At 56.0% G+C, this 11,709-nt stretch overlaps 1 protein-coding gene across 1 annotated transcript; it reads right to left on the bottom strand.

Moving 5' to 3' along the window:
• Window positions 1–1,125: 1,125 nt before the first annotated feature.
• On the bottom strand, window positions 1,126–6,784 carry LOC119100520 (segmentation protein even-skipped). Its single transcript, XM_037223606.1, has 4 exons — window positions 6,549–6,784; window positions 2,828–3,081; window positions 1,349–1,579; window positions 1,126–1,179 (listed from the first exon to the last, which is right to left on the bottom strand). Exons 1-4 carry the CDS (start codon window positions 6,754–6,756, stop codon window positions 1,126–1,128), a joined length of 747 nt encoding a protein of 248 aa, XP_037079501.1. The 5' UTR covers window positions 6,757–6,784.
• Between the last annotated feature and the right edge of the window lie 4,925 nt (window positions 6,785–11,709).

Genomic DNA, 11,709 nt, shown 5'->3' with positions numbered 1-11,709 from the left:
TCCTGATCTCATGAGTTTGCCTTTGTCGTCTACTCTGATTGAGTCGCATGTTTTGTCTGATCTGACATAATAAATTTTGTGCTTATAAGGCCGTCTGTGTCCCTCTGATCTGGCATCATAATCTCTGCGCTGGTGAGGATGTCTGTGTTCATCGGGTATAATATCATAAGCTCCGCTCTGATAAGGCTGCCTGTATCCTTCTGGTCTGACATAATAAATTCTGGACTGATGAGGACATTCTCTCTGTGTTTCTGGTCTGACATCACGACTTCTGCGCTAATATGGCTGTCCATGTCCCTATGATCTGACATCATAACCTCTGCTCTGATGAGGTTGTCTGTGTCCCCCTGGCCTGACATCATAACCTCTGCTCTGATGAGGCTGTCCCGGCCCCGGCGGGACGCCCCCGCCGCTGCCACGGTGCCCACCCCGGGAGCAGCTGCCGCCCCCACAGGAGGCCGACTCGTAACGGCCGGCCCGGCCCGGCCAGCCGCGGCCAGCGCATTGTCTCTGGCGCGGCGGCCCCGCCGGCCGGTCAGCCAGCGCCGAAATTAATCGCGTCCCAAACTCCCTTTCACCGTACAATTGGCTCCGTGGTGCCGTCGGAACACACGTCTCGGGGTGAGAGGGGGGGGGGGGGAGGGGGGCTACAGGGTGTCCTGGCCCACAGAGTGGACTGTGCTGCGTACAAATCCCGCAGAATATGCGACAAGTGGTCGCCTACGAATGTTAGATGGCGACGTTTGGCCGCACCGCGCTATCTCGAAGGGCCGCGTGCTTCCTCCTGGCTCTGCGGAGGCAATACTTTGTCATGCATGCAACGCAATCTGACACCAAATTTTTCGGGTTAGTCGCCAAGTAAGCACTTCCTTAAACCGACTTCTGTCAACCCTATCAAGGTTTTTATTTCACGATATCCAACAATACAGATCATAAATGACTATTAACAGATATCACGCTTGATCTAAATCACAGGTAGCTGGTTTCGCCACCGCCCTCTGCCACTATGGGTTCCAAAATCCGGGCCCGCGATTTCCAATGAGCGACTTACGTTGTCCACACCAGCCAACACAATTTGAAGGGAGGTAGAGCCTCGTTGCAGGCAAAACAGCTGACAACTAAACATCATTCACGGCCATCCTTAGCCACGACAGATTCAAACGGTCTGAAGAAGCTGCTCTGCTCGGAGGAGACGGCCGGTGAGAGGGCGGCGGCGGCGGCTGCTGCGGCGGCGGCGGCGCTGACTGCTGGCGGCAGCGGCGGCGCCGGCGGCGGCAGCGGCGGCCGGCAGCCGTCCAGCGGCGGCAGCAGGAAGCCGGCCGCCGCCAGGCTCGGCTGCGGTCCGCACCGGCAGCGGCGCGTACGGCGAGAAGCGACACTTGGCAGAGCCGGCCAGCGGGCTGTAGTAGGACAGCGGCGGCGCCGCCAGGCCGGCCACGCCGCCGTACGGGTACGTGCCGGAGGCGACGGCCGCCTGCAGGATCATGGCGGCCAGCGCCGGGTCGGTGAAGCGCGGGTCAAGCGGCCAGGCTGTCATCTGCTGCCGCTTGTGCTTCATACGTCGGTTCTGGAACCACACCTGGCGGCACGCAGAATATCCGTCAAAATTGACCACCCGCTAACACGCCGGACACTCCGTGAGGAGGGACCAAGTGTTTGATTGAACAGAAGCCACCAAGTTACGCTTTCTTTGTATTACATCGCTATTGTTGTTATTTAGGCTTAGGGCGCGTCAACAGCCGCGTTCATTTTGCGCAGTTGTTTTTACATTGCTATTACGAAACACGGACTGCCCTTAACCAAAATTACACATTAAGAAAGTGAACACAGTCCTTGGATATACGCGCCAGCCACTGAGTATCCCATGGCGTTAGACCATGGGTTGGAAGGCCTGGGATCGATTTTCACAGCGGTAAACATCCGTTGTTACGCCTGTTATTATCAACGTTAACGTTATCGGGTAACGTTGGCCCGGTTTCTACCGCTGTAATGCAACAGTAGCCCCAACAAAGGCATTCAGGGACGTACATCATAGCAAGAATAAGGTAGGAACAAAGATAATTCAACACATTCAAGTGCCCAGCCGTGTTGGTTGTAAAAAAAGAAACCGTGGCACACGCTAAAAACCAAGCCATCGTAGACTGGAAGCCAATCCGGTCTGCAGCTACATAACTGAGTATTTTCGCAACGGAGGTACAGCTATGATATTCTCACATTCACATGACGGAACGCCAGATTGTGTCGTGAAGGGACTGCTTCGCGGGAAGTGAACGTCGAAAGGTGCTTCACGAATATCTTCGAAAGACGAGAAGTCATTATTTAATGAGCTTCTTTAAGTCCTCTTCGAGTAGGTTCAGTCACAAGAGATCTATTATCCGGCAGTATGCCTGTTTGAAGCCAGATGCCTACCGCGCCCTAATGGTGTCTATCGGCTACGGACCAGATCCGCCCCCCCCCCCCCCCATCCTCAGCGTGAATGCCCAGGGCCCCAGCTCCGCCAGTACCCGGTGACCCATTCCCGTACCTTGATGGTGCCTTCAGCCAGACTCCAGCTCTGCCAGTGCCCGGCGCCCTATTCCCGTACCTCGATGGTGCCTTCGGCCAGACCCAGCTCCGTCAGTGTCGGTGCCAGGTGCCCTATTCCCGTACCTTCATGGTGCCCTCAGCCAGACCCAGCTCTGTCAGTGCCCGGTGACCCATGCCCGTACCTTGATGGTGCCTTCGGCCAGGCTCCAGCTCCGTCAGTGCCCGGTGCCCTGTTCCTGTACCTTGATGGTGCCTTCAGCCAGACCCAGCTCTCTCAGTGCCCGGTGCCCTATTCCCGTACCTTGATGGTGCCTTCGGCCAGACCCAGCTCCGTGGCCAGCTCGTTGCGCTTGGGCCGGCTGACGTAGTTGTCCTTGAGAAACTCGGCCTCGAGCCGTTTGATCTGGTCGGGCCGGAAGGCGGTGCGGTAGCGGCGGATGCCCGGGTCCTGGGCGGCGCTGAGAGCGCCGTCGCCGGCCAGCTTGGCCGCCGGCGGCGGCGAGCACCGCTCTGTCAGCTGCTCCGTGCTGTCGCACGACACCTCCACCTCCATTCCTGGAGAAGAACCCCCATGTAACGGTCACTCTACCACCCGTACATCTGCGGTAACTTGATCGCGCAATAGTCGCTCGTGCCTGACGTGCGCTTGTGTTTTGTTTGTCTAGTATTCTCCACCTAGCTCCCTAGGTGTGAAACGAGCTTTGATCCAAAGCGTTAAAACAATTGGGAAGGGAAGTTCACCCGCACTGGTTGAGGTTGAGCACTGGTCAACCGATACAGCTTATTAAAGGATGTGAAATATATAAGATGGTCAACCATTGGCATCAACGTCATTATCGGCGGATAAAATTACCAAGATGCTCTCAACGATACGACACGGCGGCTCCGCCACAAACTCGCCGCCCGACGTCGGCGAGCAGTCACCACTCGACCCCGCCTTCACCACTTCCTCGGAGCTTCGGTGTACGACCGCAGGGGGCTCTGCCATCCGGCGGGAGAGCACCACTAATGCAAGCACGCGGATGCCATTCGCGCACTGCGTCGATACAATCGCCCCGTCACGGAAGCCTGCTAATTGGCTTAGTAAGACCGGCAATTTTATCGCTGGCTGTAAAGTTCTTGTTGAGACGGGACCAGCGCCGGGGGCGGGTCTCGCCGGAAAGGTGGGCGGCTGTTATCCACCCCTCTCCCCTTGCTGTCGCATGCCGCAGTCTGTGGTGATGTTAGAAGCGTCAGGACGGGTTGGGAAGCGTCGGTTATAGGCGGGATGCATCTGTCAAAACACCAGAAGGGGAAGAAGCGTTTCAAGTACCGTATCTGAAGTGAAGGCAACTGGATCCAGGCACTGAGACGGAGTACCAGACACGATGCGTTGTAAACGGTTAGGGGTTGTGACGCCGTTTTATCATAGGGCTGGGCTTTGGTGTTGGCTTGTTATTGGCTTGTTATTGTTATTGGACAGCAGGAACTTATGGAGCATTTGAGCCCCAACGTTATGCATCTTGAGCATAAGGCGAGCGCCGAAGTCAAAAGCAACAAGAAGCTGTAGAACACCTTGACTGATATTCGAAACAGTACGGCCGAAATTCGACGACAAATTGAGCTCAGGATTTTGCATGGGCTGATTTCCAGACTCGGGTCCCCATTCTCAGCACAGTTTGGCGCTTCTGCCTCTCAGCAATGAAGTGAGTGGGGACAGAGGAGTATGCAGGGTTCCGCAATAGGGAGGATTCAACCGGAAGTGCTCCCCGTATACCATTTCGTTGTGCTCAAAAGATATTAACCATAAGCTGTCCAAAAGGATGCAGTTTCCTATTCAGTTGAGGGGATCTAACCCCCCTCCAATTTGGGCTCCAGCCCCGCCCCCCCCCCCATCTCCAGCTTTGAGAGAGAAGTGGGTCCGGTTCAGGTAAAGACACGTTTCTTGACGAATTCTGAGGTCGCAGTTGGCCCTTGAGCACACCCCTGAATGAGATGATATAACACGGGGCTTCCTCTGGGACTAATGACGCAGAAAATTGGAAAAAGGCGCTGATTGCGGTAATTTCTAATGCTCTCCCAACATTTTGAGTTGCATGTCACCTTTGGACAGCAATGAGCGAACGAGTCGGCAGCACCCTCCGACAGTCGAGCTCAGAGTCGAGGTCTTAGTGGAGACGCGGGGGTGCATTGGAGGCAGCGGAGATGCGGGGGTGCAGCGGACGCAGTGGAGGTGCGGGGTGCAGTGGAGGCGCTGAGGTGCAGTGGAGGCAGCGGACGCAGTGGAGGTACGGGGTGCAGTGGAGACGCAGGGGTGCAGTGGAGGCAGCGGAGGTGCGGGGTGCTGTAGAGGCAGCAGGGGTGCGAGGGTGCAACGGGGCAGCGGGGGTGCGGGGTACACTAGAGACCCGTTGCGGCCGAGCTGGGACCGTGACCCGCCCCTGCCCGGTCCAAGGCGACACCGCGAGCCCGGCGCCACCGCCGCCGCACGAGTGGTTAGAAAATTAATAAAACCGTCATAAAACGCCCGTGAAGCTGTCCGATGCGTCGATAACACGTCCAGGGCCCGACCGAAGCCATTATGCCGTGCATAAACGTATGGCGGTATCTGTAACGAGCGACGCTATCTGCGACGGCGGTGTGCGCAGCTCGCCGGCTCGACAAAGCCGGCCCGGTCACGGTCCGACCGTAACTGCGCCGTAACTGCCGCCAGCGTACGCCGGCCCGGTGCGGCAGGTGAGGGGGGGGGGGGGGGCGCCGGCGAACGCCGCCGCCGTCCTCAGATGACGGCTCGTCTGTCGATGACCGCGTGACGTCAGAGGTCAGCGCGGCGGCGCGCTGGACCCGGTGCGGCCGGCCGGCCCGGCTGATACACAGATGAGGTCACGGCGGCGCGCCGCAGTGGCCGCCGCCTGGGCGGGGCGCCGGCTGCGCGCGCCGCCGGCCCCTGTTTACGGGGCCACAGTGCGACGCCGCTGACGAGTGAGCCGGATTGATGAGCGGTGGCGGCTGCCGGAACCGCCGCGCGGCCGCGCCGCGCCGCGCCGGATACGCCGGATGTAACGCTCGACCGCCGGCTCGCAGCGACGCGCGGCGACCCTGGCCGTCGAGGCGCCAGCCCTGGCCCTGACCCGGAGCCGGGACCAGGGCGGCCGCGTGCTGGACAGGCCCGGGCGAGGCGGCGCGCTGGGCGGGGGCGGCTGCGAGGCGTCAGGGCGGCCGGCCGCCGGCGCGCGCCGTCGAGATGTGCCCCCGCAAGATTGATGATGGTCAGCTACTGAGCACGCCGTGCGAAGCCGACTGTTACAGAAGCTTGGCGCCTGGTTCGGTATTGCGGGCGCCAGCAGGGACGCAGTCAGGCACACGTCTGAGGGAGGGAGAGGGGAAACGCACTGGGATGGGTCCCGAGCGGTCCGTGCCAACACCACGCTGGGCAAGTGGTAACAAGCATAAGCGGAAGAAGGTAGAGACGAAATCCACCCACGACGCATCCCTTGGGTAGGTGTCTGGACTCAAGGTTCGGGAATGCGGCATCCGGTGTCGTCCTTTGCTGTCCGCTACCGTCCGATACCATCCGATGCCCTTTGATACCTCCCGGTACCATCCGATGCCCTTCGATACCGTCCGATACCATTCGATGCGGCATGAATGAAAAGGTTGAATGCTTGCTGCTCGTGGGAATTACATGGGGACGGGACAACTGGGACTTCTCACACGAGGTTGTGTGAATGCTCACAACGGCGAGTAATAAATGACATAAAAGTGATTATGGGACACATTCATTTTAGCACCCTCATACCATATCTAGACCACATAAGACACACGTTAATACGATAGCGAATCAAACGAATTCGCATTGCGGGTCCAAGTGAGCTTCAAGGTGCCCCTTGTTTGTACCGGTCCATGGACACCCTGCATCACCATCGCAGCGTCAAGCGACAATGCAATATCACACAGACTTCAATGACACTACTAGAGCACGTGACCCACCCTTCGGCATCTGCGAAGCAATCAGCGAACGGCGATCTCGCCCGCGTACTGACCGAGCCTGGTGGCGACCTCCGCCGCGTGCTGGCCGAGCCGGACGACGGTGGCCTCGGGCGGCGAGCCGCTGCTGTCGGCGCTGACCTCCAGCGTTTGAGCTGACCCCAGCCTGGAGACCGAGTCGGCCGGGCCGTCCGACTCGTCGTGCGTCTTCAGCGCGGGCTGAGCGCAGCGCCCGTCCGCGGATGACGCCAGCGGCCGTGACATCGGCGGGTCGGGCGGCGCGCGCGGCGGAAGCGGCGCGGTAGCGTCTGCGGTGCGCGAGGAGCGCACGGGAAGCCACCGGAGCCGACGGAGGCGTTGCCGGCCCGGCGAGCTCCGACCGGCGCGCGGCCGCCGCTCGATACCGGCCCGTGGAGGCCAAGCCGCCGCTGATTGGCCGAGCGCAGGACGCGACGGACGCTGATTGGCTGCCGCGTGGCGCGCTGAAGATTGCTTTGGCGCGCCTTGATTGAATAGCTGAAGAGAGGCCCGGGTGACCGATGCGTCGCTCTAATGTGTGATGAACGGGCCGCGCGGCGCTGGAGCGGCACAGATGCACCACGCGCTCAGCGCCAGCAGGTGCCGGCCAGCTGTTGGACGTCAACGCCGGCACTCGCCGCCTTTTGATCTCCTGTTGACCCCATCAGTTACTCCTGGTCCGACTGCACTCTCGACAGCCCACAGTTCCTCCAGATCATGACGGCACCTGTCAACAGTTTACAGTGCCTCCACATCGTGGCCACACTGCCGCACTGTTTGAAGCATGTATGGGGCCTAAAAAAATATAGTGGGGGGGGGGGGGGGTGAAGTCATATCTAGGTACTTACAGCTCCTTAAATAGGTTTGTTTTTAGACTTTATAATCACTTTTTGATGACTTGGATCACAGATTAAGGGACCAGGAAAGTAACGGAGGGTCGGAGGAAGGGGGGGGGGGGGGGCAACACAATCGAAGATGTATAAAGCTTTTATCTTGTTACTTGCTGTTTGCAGTCACACATTGTTGGCAGCGCAGTAGACCTCTTCGTAGATGGCATTTTTAGTATCCGACTCAAGCCGGCCGCTAAGTGGAGGGTTCAGCCCATCCACGAATTGCTGCGTCTAGAAATAACAATTTAGTCTATTCGAGGTGTTGTATGGTGATTTTTGTCCATTATTACCCGCATTAAACCGCTTTTACACTTCAGTCTAACGTTAACCGCGCTGGACCGCGTAAAAGAGCGCAATGATGTCACATCTTCCATCCGATTCACAGAAATCCAACTTCGGAAATCTGTTCCAGACTTAACCCATTCTTTTAAGCATAAAAGTGCTATGTCATGTTTGGGACATAGACGTGCCTGAGCCACATACACACGCTCCCTTTCCATTTCCATATTCCTGCTCATTTTCGTCTGTCCTGGCTGTACCACAAATTGTCAGATGGACCCAGCAATGGTCTACTTTGGTCCTTAGGGCTTGATTGAGCTTTGACAGCTCGTGAAGCAATCTCAAGAGTGTTTAAAGTTCACAGAAGCCAGATACATTTTTTTGCCGTCTGAGGGTAATGCGGAAGTGGCAGTATTAAATAATCGAATCGCATTTCATGTTATTAAGCCGCAAGAGGCGTGCAGCCTTATCCTCCCGTTGTAGTGACACCGTTATAGTGACACCTCTCGTAAATGCTAGACTCAGTGAATGTAAAAAGGTAAAGAGACAGTATTTGCTCGGCTTGTAACACCAACAAGATTTAATAATTTTAATTTGTTCACACGCACCCGGTGTCGGTTTAAATGACTCCACGACATTAGTTCTGCAGTAAAAGCTCCTTTCGACAGAAGTGTTGGGATGTTATTTCTACTGTCGATACTTATACACGACAAAACAGTACTCCGCAACAAAACTTATAGCGCAAAAACTTATATTCGCCATCACTTCTGCTGCAAACACTTACGCAGTCATTTCTTATATACGACTCTACTTCTACTGCAAATACCCGTCCCCGCTTGTGGTGTCACACGCTAACATCCATGCTTCAAAAACTTATGCTCGTGATTGCTTATATTGTAAAATATACGAAGTGGCGATTTTTAGCACAAGAAATGCTTGCTAGACAAACTTTTAATAGTGTACCAGGGATGAGATCGCCAACCAAATCGTGGATTACGTTACAACCTATTCTATTTTCTAAGTCGTTTCTGAGGTACTAGTTGTCTGGCTTCAGACAAATAGAGCAGAAAGTATATTCGTTTAATCAAAAGTGTTGGTGGTGCTGCTTTTTACCTTTAAGCATCTTGTGTACTGAATCAGCATTTTTTCGTTACCAAAATGGTGGCCATGGCTCATAAAACTTCATTATGCGACTTTTTAAGCACAGCGTCTGAAACAATATTGATGGCAAGTGTACTCAGAAGGGTTCAGAAGATATTGCAGAAATACGCAGCCTACTTTAACCTCCCAGATGGTTGTGCTGATCTATGCTCCTGGTAAAAAGACAGCTTGTGCTCTTATGATTATTGTAAACGTTTCTCAAGTTATCGAAAGGTTATAGATACCTAGAAGCCCTCTGTACGATAGCATATTTAGAAGGAGGCCTCATTTTGTGCCATATCCGAAGGGCACGAGGACTAGGACCAGCAGGAATGAAGCTCGTGATATGTGTGCAGTTGTACACCACAGGCGGCAAATTTGACTTCTGCAGCGCCTTTGTTTCGCCATAATTTACTTACTCGTCACTTCACGTGCGCGACTTTTTATGATTTGGTCATGTGAAGTTACCGGGGGCCTGGCCTCTGACAAATTCGCCTAGTCTTTAGGTGCAATGGACGTAAGTTCGCCAAGTCATGGTGGCACTTCGGTGCGTGGCACTAGCATGAAGAGGGCATTTGGTGACTGCTCGTAATCAGGCGCACACGCCATTTTCATAAAGAGAGCGAGAGTAGACTCCCGTCAGAAGTTCCCAGGGGCCAGGGGCTAGGCGGCAAGGGCCTTCCATTTTCGTAAAGAGAGCGAGAGAAGACTACCGTCAGAAGTTCCCAGGGGCCCGGGGCTAGGCGGCAAGGGCCTTCGATAGGAGCCTCATGGGATCCTCTGAACAGCAGCCAGTCACAGCCTCTAATTGGCTATTTTTTCCTGATAAACTCCTGACCTCTGACCTAACCTGACCTGACCTTCTACCCTGGGAACTCCTGGTGTTGTGTCAGTTGTAAGTAAACCTATCTGGCATTGGAGCATTTTTGCGCGCTTTTATGCCATGTTTTCCCCGATGCCCGGGCCCCCTCATTTCCAAAGGACGTACCCGCGTGCCTTCGCCTCGTGTGCATCTCCGAACGCATTATGTGGACCGTCAATCGTTCTGACGCATATAAACAAAAGCCATCCCTATACGGTTGCACTCTTACACGCCGCGTACCACATTGTGCTTAACTAGCACAGACTTCTGAGCCGACTCCACGCTTATACGGTACAACTTGCTGAGCCACGTGGTTGTGGAAGCGAACTTCATGCACCTTAGTCAAGCTTCATGTATTGTAGCTCATGCATTCAGCATTTCTCATGCATAAAACAAAGTTGTTTTCAAGTGATCTCGACCTTGCCATTCACTGGTATATGTCCCACTGCAAGTGCGCTAGGCCCTGGGGCCGCCTCTGACCTGCCTCTGACCCGCTTAGCCAGAGCGGGCGCCGAGAGGGTCGAGCCGCGACAGCGGCGGTTCTCGGCCCAAAAACTCCCGTCACCGGCGCGCCAGACGTTCGCGCCATTTATTCGCGCGTCCGTCTGGCGCGCCGCGCGATTGTATCTGGTTTAGGGGTGCAATCTCCGCGTCCGTCCGTCCGGCGACGCGACCTTGACTCTGAACGGCGGCCGATGTCAAGGTGTGAGGTCGCGCGAATTCTTGTACCAATTGGATATCGTAAAGCTGTCGGTGCCAGAACGCCGGCAGTCGGCGAGCCGGCTGTTTTTAGCGCGGTTCTAGATGAGCGATCGCTCAAAGCCCGTCTCTGGTCCAATTAGACGGACCGTTTGGCTTCTTAGGGGTCGTTACGAAGCATCAGTCGCCCCGCTCAGAGCCCGTAATCAAGTCTGTCGTGAATGCAAATCGGCCAAAGTCACCGGGCTTAGCGAATATACGACGTCGGCTTCGGCCTGAAGGCGGCGGGGCGTTTTGAAGCTCTGGTACGAACGGCGGTCCGTTGGACCCCACCCAAGCCACTTTCGCTGGCTCGAGACACGCCTCGACACAGACGTCAGCCAAACGGTTCCAGATTACGGTACACGTTTTCCGCGTGGCTCCCGTTCTCACGGGCGACGCCGGCTCGCTCCGCCCGGAACCCTTAGCCGGCACGCGTGAAATTTGTCCAATTCCCGTCCGGCCGCGGACTTCTGGGTGTGGACGCCGCGCGGCGACGGCCGCCCATTGTCGTCGGCACAAACGGGTCTTTTGTGGAGACGGATGCAATGGTAGCGTGACGCGGCCATAAACCCATTCGGCCCCAGCGGCCCGCGAGCGGAGCTGTCCAAACATTGACGCGTCGCCACTAAATCAGGGCGACGGCCGCGCGGCGAAAGTCGAGCCTGAGAAGTTCACGCTTAAATCGGGGGACGCCAAAATGTATCCATAACGGGCCCCAGATTCACCACAATAAAGCCATAAAGCGGGACGTCTCACTCGGCCGGCAAACGCGAACGGTCCGACCGTGTCGGCCGACGAAAGTAAAAAACAGGAGGTTTCTCAATAAAAACTAGCGGGATGGGCCTCTTCCTGGAGCGGGGGGACGCGACATACCACAGAAAGGGGAATAGCTGGCGACCACCGACGTGGAGATTGGTTTATAAATTCGGACAGCTATAGCACTTCCGAAAGTGAAGGTGAGCTAGAGGGCAGAAGACACCGGCTATCCAGTCAGTCACCACTTCCCGCTTTAAACAGATGTGTGTATGCTTGTGTGATGGCCCCTATCCGTCTGAAATGACCCATACGATAGTTCATCGAAAGCCTGCAGTGACTTTCACAAACCGTCACCCGACCTGTAATCCACCGTGACAGAGTTCGCTGGCCCCAGCTTACGTCCGAATGGAGCGTCCATGCGTGTTGCCACCAAGCCAACTCGTGCAATACGTTTTCTTCGAGTGTAAAAGACTGCTTGGAGCACAAAATATGATACATGCGGGTTAAATATGTTTCACAATACGTTGACGC

The sequence above is a fragment of the Pollicipes pollicipes genome, unplaced genomic scaffold (genome assembly GCF_011947565.3).
Source record: "Pollicipes pollicipes isolate AB1234 unplaced genomic scaffold, Ppol_2.1 Scaffold_4881;HRSCAF=5763_pilon_pilon_pilon, whole genome shotgun sequence".
NCBI lineage: Eukaryota > Metazoa > Arthropoda > Thecostraca > Pollicipedomorpha > Pollicipedidae > Pollicipes > Pollicipes pollicipes.
Note: the sequence above shows the minus strand (reverse complement) of the source record. Positions and strands in the feature narration are given on the sequence as shown.

What these genes read in the sequence shown, in the direction of transcription:
- LOC119100520 (XM_037223606.1), bottom strand. Translation starts at nt 6,756, where the DNA reads ATGTCACGGCCGCTGGCGTCATCCGCGGACGGGCGCTGCGCTCAGCCC. An exon ending in GGAGGTCGCCACCAGGCTCG is followed by an intron (nt 3,082 to 6,548) that starts GTCAGTACGCGG and finishes GTTCTTCTCCAG; the next exon opens with GAATGGAGGTGGAGGTGTCG. An exon ending in CGCCGTACGCGCCGCTGCCG is followed by an intron (nt 1,180 to 1,348) that starts GTGCGGACCGCA and finishes TCCTCCGAGCAG; the next exon opens with AGCAGCTTCTTCAGACCGTT.